We start from the raw sequence: 12244 nt of genomic DNA, 5'->3' as shown, positions 1-12244 counted from the left end.
TTCAGGTGATTAAATGAAACGTCACTTGTCTGGCTCTGGGCGTGTTGCTGGAGAGCTATTGAGCGCTGGGGTGACCCCAGCTGTCATCTCCATCACTGTGCCGTCACTCGAGAGAGGCTCGGGGTTTCCGGGTCTCAGTCCGCAGCAGATGCGCACCAAACCTCCGCTCGCCGCAGGCTGGAGCAAGCATGCCCAGTGCGCACCACACGCTCCGGACACACAGTAGGCGTTTTACAGTGCATGCAGAGAAGAAACGCCGGCCCCGGGGCGGGCAGGGGCGGGGCAGGGCCTGGACCCTGTGTCCTCGCCGGCGGCACGCGGAGGCCGCGCGTAGCCCGCGGGGGCTGGGGGTACCAGCCGCCGCCCCACGCTTCCGCGCCCAGCTGCGCCCAGCTGCGGACCCGCCCTCGGCGCCGCGGTTGGCTGCGGCTCGGCGGCCTCTGATTGGGCGGCGCGGCTGGAACGCGTGCTCCGATTGGCTGTGACGCGCGGTCCCGCCAAGGCCCCGCCCGTGCGGCCTGGGCGCCGGGAGCCGGCCGGTCATTGGGCGGCGGATTTCCGCGGCCGCCGCCGCCAGCAGAGCTCCGGACGGGCCGGGCGGGTGGCCATGGCGGGCGTAGAGGACGTACCGGGCCGACAGCCGGGACTGGACGAGGACGAGGCGGCGTACTGCCGGCGCTGGGGCGCGCAGCACGCCGGGGCCCGCGAGCTGGCCGCGCTCTATTCGCCAGGTAGGAGCTCGGGCCCCTCCGGGCCTGCAGCCAGCAGCCCACGCTCCCGGGGCCGGGACCCTGCCTCCCCCCCACCACAACACCCACCCGCGCAGCCTCCACCCCGGGGAGCGACCTCGGGCCCCGGCTTCCAACTTGCAAAGAGTGGCTCCCATTCTGGGGATCCCCACCCTACCCCGGCGCGCTTTCCCAGCCAAAGCTTTGGGGTGCAAAGACACTCCCGGGTCTAAGAACTGCCCCGTGCGCTCCCCGGGCGATCGGCAGCGCCCATGGCATCGGTATATCCGGGATTCCATAGCCCCGGGGCACCTTGGGCTGCGCGAGCGCTCCTGGGCTCTGCACCTTCGCCAGGGCCACTCTCTGGCCTGCCTGCCCGCCCTGTGCGCCCCTGGACCCAGGTCCAAGGCGGTCAAGCCTGAAGAAGCCCACCCCACCGCCCCCGGCTCAGGCATTGTTCCCTGGCTCCCTAAAGTCACATCCTATATCCTGGGTTTCCCAGGTCGAAACTGGGACACCTCATCCTTACCCCAGCCAGGCACCTGCTCTGCAGACTGTGACCTCCCCCAACCTAGGAACTGTCCACCCCTTCATGTCTGCGATCCCTAACTTGGAGCTCGCGGAGGCAGAGTGCCAGCCGCCCTTCTCCCAAGCCCCATCCTAGTTACCGCTTCAGTGACTGTAGACAGTGATCTCCCTTCCCCCTCGGCACCCTCTGGTAGGGAGATCAGCCTTCACTCCTTATCCCTGTATTGTGCGAGGGCCGGGTGGTGAGAGCCTCCCCAACAGCTCCGACTTCGGTCCCTGCCCCTTCCCCACACCTATCAACCTTTCCATTAGGACCTGGGGTGGAGCCCCCGTATGCCCCTCCATGTCACCGCTACCGAGAGCCTTGCTGTGGCACTGCCCATTTCGCCAAGGCCAAGGTTCAGCCCTGGTTTCTTTCCCTTTTAACGCGTTCTTGCTCCAGCAAGCACAAGTCCCGTCCTGGATCTCACACTGCCTCAGTGTTCCTGAGGAAATGCCTTTGCAGACGCCTGCCTTCGGGTGACTGGGAGCCTCTGCCAGGGGTCTTATTCCCTCAGTCTTAATGTCAAACTTTCTGCCATCTTCCCTTTGGCCTGGGCAGCCACCACGCATAGCCCTGTCCTGGGTGGGGCTAGAGACACTACCCCTTTGGCTCCCTGCCCTGGCCTGCCTGGGTTTGATGCCTGCTCAGCCTTAAGTGGCACATGACCTTGGGCCATTTGCTTTTCCTTGTTGGGTACTAGATCGCTGGATATCATCCCAGCCTTCCAGCTCCAGGCTATGTGTGATTTTTTTTTTTTTTCCAGCTTAATTTGAGTGCCTGGCATCTTTAGCCACGGGTCTCTCTTTAGGATAGAAAACCTTTTGCTCCTTGCTCCCCTTGGGGGAGTGGATGGCATTCAAGCTAAGCCACTTGGGTCAAGCCCCGCCCCCTTCCCAGCTTCCGTTTCCTGGGCTCTCACAGGGATACCAGGTGAAGTTTATCTAACCCCTTAGGTACCCGCCTAGTTCACCCTGCAGTCTGCCCTTGGCTGTGTGCTCAGGAGCCAGCAGCCTTGCCTCACTGCTCTTCAGACTCCTGCCCTGGGGCCAGGGAGTTGAGGACAAGGATTCAAAGGAGCCAGTGGCTGCTCCTTGCCCCGTACTTGCTTTCAGCTGGCCCCAGTTGTATCCAGGCATCCTGAACCTCCCTGAGGGCTGCCTCCATCCCTGTTGCCTGTGTACCAGTTATCTGTCCCTGGCTTCTGCAAGCGTCCTTCTCTGAAGAATAGACCGGAACCTGAGGCTGTAGGCAGCCTCCTGGGGCCCCAGGTTCATAGCCAAGGCCTTCTCTTCAAACCCGGAGGGAGAGACTGGTGGAACTGGTTCCTCCAAATTCCTCTCCCTAGGCCTCCCTGTGTCTGCTCTGTCCACCCAACTGTGTGGCTTTGGGAAGTCCCTTGACCTCTCTGGACCTGACCTGTAAAAAGAGAGATAGGCTCATTATAAATTGAGCACCTATATTCAAGTCTTCGTTGTAGGCCCTGAGAGCAGAGCAGCAGATAAGACCGAAGACTGGAGCTGGCATTTTCGTGGGGAGATAGTGAGCCCCCAAACAAGAAAACAGGGTGAGGGGACATTTAGAGAACAGGCAGCTCAGGTCTTAATGAGCAGGTGGCATTTGAACCCAGACCTGAAGGGAGGGAAGAAGGAACTTTGAGAATATTTGAGGAAGAGAAATTGCAGTTGCCGTGGTCCTGAAGTAGGAGCGTGCCCTGAATCGCTATGGAACCCCGCGGAGCCTGGGGCCTGGGCCGAGTGAGCAGGAAGAGTCGGGGGAAAGTTCCGGGATTCTGAGACTGAGTTCTTGAGATTCCAGGAGCCAGAGGTTGTTGGGCATTTGACAGTTGGTAGTGATAAATTAACATAGCCAGCATTTATTGGGCGCTGACTGAGCATACATTTTCTTCCCGTGTCGTTTTGGCCTTGCTACAGCTGTGTGAGGTGCACCTGGTACTGACTCTATTATCCCCAGAGGGAGCTGAGACCCTGGGCAGTCCCCCATCCCCCCCCACCCCCACATACATGTTCCTCTGAACTCTGATCCTGTTTGGGATTAGGTTGATGTGGCCGCAGCAGAGGGGAAGGCCTGGCACCTCAAGAGCACCCAGCCCGTCTCTAGAGATATTTCATGAGGCTTAGCAGAGTGATGACCTGTCCCTGGTCACATTGGGGTTAGCAACACACCACGGAAGGTGTGTTCTAGGTTCTCAAGTCTTTTAAAAAATTATTTATTCGCAAGCAGAGAGAAAAAAGGGAATAGACACATCAGGGCCTCGAGCCACTGCAAATGAACTCCAGATGCATGCACCATTTTGCATTTAGGTTTTCTCTGGGTATTGGGGAATTGAGCCCAGGCCTTTAGGCTTTGCAAGCCTTAACTGCTGAGCCATCTCTCCGGCCCGGTTATCAGTCTTAACCTTGGCTCCTAAGGTGCGGGAGTGACAGGAGCTCCGGGACAGAAGCACTGCACGTGTTGCAAGGCCAGTGGCAGGCAGAGAGGGATGGGTGAGCGCAGCTGTGAACCGAGTGGGCTGGTCCGAGGGAATGGCCGTGGGGGAGGGAGAGGGCTGAGGCATTGGTCCTGGGCCCGGGGAACCCAGGAGCCGTAGAGAGTCCTCTACAGTGCTTCACTGTGGGTTGGAGTTTACCAGCATGTGAGTCATGGGCCAAATACCAGGGACTGTGAGTAGCCTAGTGAACTTGGGGTCTCCTGCCTGCTAGGGCAAGGCAGCAGGCAAGGCATGTGACCAGCTCCCACAGACGTTAGCGGAAACCTCCTATCTGTGCCACTTCCCTGACTGTAAAGATGCTGGAGCCTGAAATGACATTTTAAAAAAGAAAAAAGGGCTGGAGGGATGGCTTAGAGGTTAAGGCACTTTCCTGCAAAGTCAAAGGACCTGAGTTTGATTCCCAGTACCCACATAAAGCCACATACACAAGGTGGCGCATGCATCTGGAGTTGCTTGTAGCGGCTGGAGGCCCTAGTATGTCCATTCCGTCTCTCTATCTGCCTCTTTCTCTCTCTCTCTCACATAATAAATAAAGATTTTTTTAAAAAAGATGATGGAGCCTGAACAGTTCTGAGTCCAGCTGTCCACCAGCCTGGCCAGCTAAGGGTACCCTCTGTCTGCCTTGGAGGTGTTATCCCTGAGGTGGGGCCTGGGTTTCACCCTGAAATGAACCTGTCCAAAGGCAGAGCACAGGGCTTGGAGCCACCACTCTGGGCAGAGCTCTTTCTATCCCTTCATCTTTCTGTCCGTGTTGTTCCTATGAGTCTCACCTGTCTCTACCTCTGGTTCCTTTTCCCTCGTCTCTGCTTGTCCCTGTGCCTCCTCCCACGCTCCCTGTCTCTCCTGTCCCCCATCTGTGTGAAGCCCAGGATCTCCCCATAACCCGAGACTCAGTGGATTAGGTTATTTGGGATGAGAAGAGGTAGGTTGGTGTCCAGCCACCTCGCGGGCACCCAGGCCATTGAGTGGTCATTGCAGCAACTTGTTTCCACATGTCTCCCCACCGGAGAACAGGGCCCATCCGACCCACCTGAGTCCTGAGCAAAGCCCCTGCCACACCCTGCTTCAGCCCACCCACTCCTGCGGTGACTCCATTTGGGCCATCTGACCTCACAGGCTTTCTGGGCTGATGGTCCCAGCTGATCTGGTCTCATGACTCTGGACAAAAATCACGTTTTCAAATGTCCAAACAGAAATTGGCCACGAGATTTCCTTGAGTTCTAGGCCACCTGAGACTACATAGTGAGACCTTGCCTCGAAAAACTTAAAAAAAAAAAAAAAAAAAAAAAAGAAAGGAAGGAAGAAAAGGAAAAGAAATTGGCCTTGATAGCCATGACCTTCCACTGCCTAGCAATACCTTCACAAGACAATCATAATAGTAGAAAAAGACAATGTCATCAACATAAAAGACTAATGGGGGGGGGGGATATGATGGAGAGTGGAGTTACGAAGGGGAAAGTTGGGTGGGGGAATTATCATGGTTTATTGTCTGTAAGTATAGAAGTTGTCAATAAAAAATTATACATTAAGATCCAGGCATGGTAGCACATGCCTTTAATCCCAACACTCAGGAGGCAGAGGTAGGAGGATCACCATGAGTTCAAGGCCACCCTGAGACTACATAGTGAATTCCAGGTTAGCCTGGGCTAGAGTGAAACCCTACCTTAAAAAAATATATATACATTAAGGACTGGAGAGATGGCTTAGTGATTAAGGTGTTTGCCTGCAAAGCCAAAGGACCCAGGTTCAATTCCCCAGGACCCACGTTAGCCAGATGCCCATACATCTGGAATTCATTTGCAGTGGCTGGAGGCCCTGGCGTGCCCATTTTCTCTCTCTCCCCCTCTCTCCCTCTCTCTCTTTCTCCCTCTCTCTCCCTCTCTCTCTCTCTCTCCTCCCTCCCTCTCTCTCTGTTAGATAAATAAAAATAAATGTGCCATGCATGGTGGCACACACCTTTAATCCCAGCACTCGGGAGGTAGAGGTAGGAGGATCGCCGTGAGTTCGAGGCCACCCTGAGACTCCATAGTAAATTCCAGGTCAGCCTGGACTAGAGTGAGACCCTACCTCGAAAAACCAAAATAAAATAAAATCACTTTTTCTCTGCAGTGGGGAAACAGTCCCTGGCTCACAGTAACCACTTCAGGCACGTGCTAGGTGCTCAGTGACAAAGCACATGCTCACATGTTTTCTGTGACTCAGAACCGAGGTCATCAGTCTGCGGCAGGACGCAGATGCAAAGGGAGAGGGGTTCGGAGCGGGGAATGCTTGGATCTCAGGGATGTTCTCCATGAGGGCCAAGCCCAGCCCTCCGTGCAGAGTCTAGGGCCCACACACAACTCAGTTTCCTTGTTGGAAAAGCAGGTCCTTCCCTGAAAGAAACGGTTCCTTCCCTGAAAGAAATGACACTTAACAGACCGGCCACAGCGGAGGGCAGCAGGAGGGCACGGGGAGTTGAGGGAACTTGGTGAACCTGCAGTTCCTGCGCTGTCAGTGTTCTCAGGGCAAGCAGGAAACTGAACGTGTGGCTTTTAAATTTAGCTCATTTTTTAAAGGAACCAAGCCGGGCCAGGCGTGGTGGCACACACCTTTGATCCCAGTGCTTGGGAGGCAGAGGTAGGAGGATCACCATGAGTTTGAGGCCAGTCTGAGACTGCATAGTAAATTCCAGGTCAGCCTGGGTTAGAATGAGACCTTACCTCGAAAAACTAAAAAAAAGAAAAAGAAAAAAACCAAAAGTAAACCTCACCAGAGAGATCATGCTTACAACCACACTTGTACCCACGTGGTGGGCACTGGCCATTGGCATTGTCACCTTAATCTGCTCCTGGGCTGTGGGCTCGGTCCACCTTCAGTCCCTGCAGGTGGCCAGGCAGCTAGGCAGGGAGGGTCACCTGTTCCTATCTCTTCCTGTGTCTCCTCCCTCTACCACCCATAGGGTTTCCTGCGTCTGAGCCCAGGCACCCTACCCACAAACAGGAATGGGAAATGGTGGTGACTTTAACCAGGCCTCATGGCAGTGTCCTCGGCCCAGATGGCTGGGGTCAGGAGGTCTGGAGACCCGTGTGGAACAGCCAGAAATGGTAGCCTGAGCTGGGCCAGGCCTGCTGCTGCTGTTACCCTTCTGGGAGTCTTGCCTTTCTCTGCCTCCATGCCCTCCCCTGTACTGAGAGTCAGAGGTGTGTGACCTCACAGTGTCCCTCCCCCTGCCTCAGCCTTTTTAGGGACAGCTGCCTGGTTCAGGTCTGGGGTGGGTCAGGACCCTCCCACCTCTCTGAGGGAGGGGGGATGGACATAGGGTTTTTCTGAAAGATTTTGATCCTTTGGAAAGGTTGCTCGTTCCCAACAAAGTGCCAGGCCCCTGGTGAGAGCGCCATGCAGTCCTGGAGGGTGAGCCCCATGTTGGGGAGCGCAGAGGAGGGAGGAGGTGTGCTCTTCCTAGAGGTGGTTTCCAGGCTGGGATCTACAGGGCCAGGGTTGGATCAGCCAAGGGCAGTGTGGCAAAGGGACAGTGGCTGGTGATGGAATTGGTACCATTAAGGGTCTTAAGCTTTTGGGACCAGCTTTCTAGGAGATTAGCACAGGTTCTCTCAGCCACGTAGTGCATTTATTTCCTCAAAATTTTATTTTTCACCAGGCATGGTGGCACATACCTTTAGTCCCAGCACTTGGGAGGCAGAGGTAGGAGGATTACCATGAGTTCAAGGCCACCCTGAGACTACATAGTGAATTCCAAGTCAGCCTGGGCTAGAGTAAGACCCTACTTCAAAAAATAAAATAAAATGACTTATTTTTTAATTTGTTTTTGTCGTGTGTGTTGGCTTACGCTTTTAATCCCTGCACCTGGGAGGCAGAGATAGGAGGATCACTGTGAGCTCAAGGTCAGCCTGGAACTGCAGAGTGAATTCCAGGTCAGCCTGGGTTAGAATGAGACCTTACCTCGAAAAACTAAAATGAATGAGACTCTACCTCAAAAAGTGAACAAATAAAAGCTTTTTTACTTATTTGAGACAGGCTGGAGAGATGGTTTAGTGGTTAAGAGAAAGAGAATGGGTGCACCAGGCCCTGCTGATACATGTGTGCCCCTTTAGGCATCTGGATTTAAGTGTATACTGGGCAATTAAACCTGGAGTCGGGTGGGGTGGTGCACACCTTTAGTCCCAGCACTCGAGAGGCAGAGGTAGTAGGATCACCATGAGTTTGAGGCTACGTGGTGAATTCCAGGTCAGCCTGAGCTAGAGTTAAGACCTTACCTCGAAAAAAAAAAGAGAGAGAGAGAGAGAGAATTAAGATTTGGCATGGTGATGCATGCTTTTAATCCCAGAATTTGGAAAAACCAACAATAAATAAATGAACAAGGGCCGGGGAGGTGGCACAGATGCACAGAATGGCACTAATGTCTGCCATTCACTTGCAGAGGTGTGCCTATTCTCTCTCTGCTTTCAAATAAATGAGTAAAAATATTTAAAAAAAAAAAGTTGTCAACCGGGCGTGGTGGCACACGCCTTTAATCCCAGCACTCAAAGAGGCAGAGGTAGGAGGATTGCCAGGAGCTCGAGGCCACCCTGAGACTACATAGTGAATTCCAGGTCAGCCTGGGCTAGAGTGAGACCCTACCTTGAAAAACAAAGCAAAAAAGTGGATGGGCTAGAGGGATGATGCGTGCCGGCAAAGCCAAAGGACCCGGGTTCATTTCCCCAGTACCCACGTAAAGCCAGATGCACAAGGTGATACATGTGTCTGGAGTTTGCAGTGGCTGGAGGCCCCGGTTACACCCATTCTCTCTCCTTTCAAATGAATATTTTTTAAGAACCTGTCAATAGAGTCTGTTTAAAGGGAGTAAATGAAGTCCGTTGGCCCTGGCTGGGGCCTCGCACATGCTCGCAAGTGAGGGCTGTGCCCCCGAGCCGCACTGCACCCAGCCCCATTTCTGGCCCGTTGGCTGCCTGGCAGCACCTTGTCTCTGCACTTGCTGTCTCCCAGGCTGCAAGTGCCCACATGCCAATGCTTTCAGAGGCGCTTTCCTGGCTGTAGAGTCCATAGGCAGTGTCTTCACGATGGACACTCGGATGGCTTCCAGAGTTTTGATACCTCTGTTAAAGCCACAGGGAGCGACTGGCTTGTCCCAAGCTTGTGTCTGTGAACTGTGGCAACGTTTAAAGTGGGACATACACACCCGGGTCCCGAGGTCTGGCGCCTGGTCAGCCACCTGCTGCAGCCCTTAGGCCCACACTGCTGCCTGCCTGACTGCAGACAGCCAGGTCATAGACAACCCTAGGAGGCTCATTGTCTGCAAGGTCCTAGGTCACTTTGAAATCCTGGGGGAGGGTGGGCAGGCTCCAAGCTTTGGGAAGCAGATCCGAGGCTGGCTGGTGCCTCTGCCTCCAACTAGTGACCTATCCTAGGAACAGGTGGACCAGAAACCTTCTAGTTAGGACAGAAAGTGGTCATTCACGGTCTCTTGAGGGTCCCAAGGGAGTCAGCGTCAGAGCCCTTCTGCCAAGGAGTTTATACTTTCAGAGCCAGCCTCATATAGGCTTGCAGCCTGGGTCTGCTTGCATGAGATGGGTATTTGGGAGTGCTCGGCGGGGTACGCTCCTACACAGTGGAGGAGCCCACGTCTCGGGCCCGCACCCAGCCTCACTCCTCTCTCCGCAGGCAAGCGCCTTCAGGAGTGGTGTTCCGTGACCCTGTGCTTCACCCTCATTGCCCACAACCTGGTCCACCTCCTGCTGCTGGCCCGTTGGGAGCACACGCCCCTCGTCGTCCTAGGTGTTGGTGAGTGCCTGGGCCCCTGGACCTGTGTTAGTGTGTTGTGTATGCATGGTGTGTGTGTGTGTGTGTGTGTGTGTGAGCCCCACCCCCTCTTTTAGTGGCCCATCTACCCTGTCACTCAGGCCCGGCACTATAATGTCATCTCTGGTTCTTCTCTGTCATATTCTATATCCAAAATCTACAGTATTCTATTTTTTTAAATTTTTATTTATTTGAGAGCGACAGACAGAGAGCGAGAATGAGGCAGAGAGAGGGAGAGAGAGAATGGGTGCATCAGGGTCTCCAGCCTCTGCAAACGAACTCCAGACGCGTGTGCCCCCTTGTGCATCTGGCTAATGTGGGACCTGGGGAACCGAGCCTCGAACCGGGGTCCTTAGGCTTCACAGGCAAGCGCTTAACCACTAAGCCATCTCTCCAGCCCATTCAGTATTCTATTTTTTTTTAATTTTTATTTATTTATTTGTTTGTTTATTTATTTATTTGAGAGCGACAGACACAGAGAGAAAGACAGATAGAGGGAGAGAGGGAGAATGGGCGCGCCAGGGCTTCCAGCCTCTGCGAACCAACTCCAGACGCGTGCGGCCCCTTGTGCATCTGGCTAACGTGGGACCTGGGGAACCGAGCCTCGAACCGGGGTCCTTAGGCTTCACAGGCAAGCACTTAACCGCTAAGCCATCTCTCCAGCCCTCAGTATTCTATTTTTAAGATGCTTCCAGAATCCTGCCACCGTCCCCCATTCTCCTGTCCGAGCTGTTGTTCCTGCCCCCCATCTTCACCCTGGAGGCTCTCTTAGAGGCCAGCCACGACCCTGTCCCATGTGCTGACACGGCGACAGCTCCACTCTGCGCCGTCCCCCTCACACACATGCTTTGACAGCCTCCGTTTGTGGCTGTCCCTCTGGCCGTTCTCCGTCAGGTGCACTCCTGCCTCAGGGCCTTTGCACGGGCTGTTCCCTGGGTCTCAAGTCTTTTCAGAGCACCCCAGGACTCATCTCCAAAGGTCTCCTGAGACGTCACGTGCTCAGGCATGCCTTCTCTGTTAGAACCTCAAAAATGACCCTGTCATATGCTGCCCTTGCACCCTGCTCTGTCTTCCCCCGGCTTAGATGTAGAGATTTTTGTTCTTTTAAATATTTTATTTGCAAGGAGAGAGGAAGAGATGTAGAGAGTATAGATGTGCCAGGGCCTCTTGCCATTGCAAACTAACTCCAGAAACATGTACTACTTTGTGCACCTGGCTTCGCATGGGTGCTGGGGATTTAAACCTGGGCTGGCAGACTTTGCAAGCAAGTGCTTTAACTGCTGAACCATCTCCCCAGCCAGAGGCTTTTGTCTCTTATTCACTTCGTTGCCCTGTCCCCAGCCCCAAGTACACATTGGGATGATAGGTACTCAGTGTTTCAGAATCTGGGTGTTTCCCCCTGACCAGGCCTTATCAACCACTGCCTGACCACTAGATGCCTAGTCTGACACCATCCAGGTTCAGAGTCCCCACAGCCAGTGCACCACATGGGCCATAACACCCTGAGTGTATGCCAAGCCCCAGGTGACTCAGTTTCCCTCCTCTCCAGGCTTCCACCATCTGGTTCAGGCTCTCGCCTCCCTGACTTGGGCTTTCCAGTACACCCAGTGGCTGTGGTGCCCTTGAACTTGTCTGGCCCTCCCTTGGGTGTTCTGTTTCCACAGACCTGTTTAAAAGTATCTGGCCATGGGGCTGGAGAGATGGCTTAGTGGTTAAGATGCTGGTCTGCAAAGCCTAAGGATCCAGGTTTGATTCCCCAGTACCCACATAAGCCACATGCACATAGTGGTTCATGCATCTGAACTTCATTGTCAGTGGCTGGAAGCCCTGGCACATCCATTCTTATTCTCTATCTGCCTCTTTCCTTCTCTGCCTCTTAAATAAATGACAAATAAAATACTTTAAAAAGTATCTGTCCATGGGCTGGAGAGATGGCTTAGCAGTTAAGGCACTTGCCTACGAAGCCTAAGAACCCTGGTTCGATTCCCCAGTACCTGTGTAAGCCAGATGGAAAAGTATCGGGCTTTGTAGCCAGTAGTACTCAGGCTGGGGCAAGAGCTGGTATTGGCACGTGGTTAATGCATTTGTCTGGTGCTGAGGTGCCTTGAGATAGTCTGTGGGAGGACCCCCCTTCCTGCTGTAGAACCCCATCTCAACCAGACCTACAGGCTCAGTGCAGGCAGAGGTGATTCCTGGCACGCGCACACTTGGATGGCTTTAGCAGCTGGCAGGTGGCCCACATATTCGGGCCTTACTCGCATGCATGCATCGTGCATGCTGGCAGTGGAGGCTGTGGTGGCATGACATCCCATCCAAGGTGAGAGCAAGCTCCAGTGTGCTGAGCCCTGAGGGGGCAGTGGCCGGAAGAAGTGAGGAGGGAACACTGCTTGAGCCAACCACGGTGGGCTCCTCAGACCCTGCACAGTTTAGCACTGAATGTCCTATGAGCCTGAATTGGGCTCCACTCTTTTTTTTTTTTTTTTTTTTTTTTTGAGGTAGGGTCTCACTCTCGTCCAGGCTGACCTGGAACTCACTATGTAGTCTCAGGCCTCAAACTCATGGCGATCCTCCTACCTCTGCCTCTTAAGTGCTGGGATTACAGGAGCGCGCCGCCAAGCCCGGCTTTCTCATTCTTGGTGG

The 12244-nt window shown here is 54.4% G+C and overlaps 1 protein-coding gene across 1 annotated transcript in view; it reads left to right on the top strand.

Moving 5' to 3' along the window:
• Window positions 1-571: 571 nt before the first annotated feature.
• Window positions 572-12244, top strand: part of Peds1 (plasmanylethanolamine desaturase 1) — a 28179-nt gene continuing 16506 nt past the window's right edge. The window contains exons 1-2 of the mRNA XM_004663867.2: window positions 572-731; window positions 9467-9586. Coding sequence (XP_004663924.2) covers window positions 608-731; window positions 9467-9586 — 244 coding nt within the window. The 5' untranslated portion in view covers window positions 572-607. The remainder of the gene's footprint in view (window positions 732-9466; window positions 9587-12244) is intronic.

This window comes from Jaculus jaculus, chromosome 8 (assembly GCF_020740685.1).
Source record: "Jaculus jaculus isolate mJacJac1 chromosome 8, mJacJac1.mat.Y.cur, whole genome shotgun sequence".
Classification (NCBI taxonomy): Eukaryota; Metazoa; Chordata; class Mammalia; order Rodentia; family Dipodidae; genus Jaculus; species Jaculus jaculus.
The sequence above is the reverse complement of the archived record's forward strand: the minus strand, read 5'-3'. Positions and strand labels throughout refer to the sequence as shown.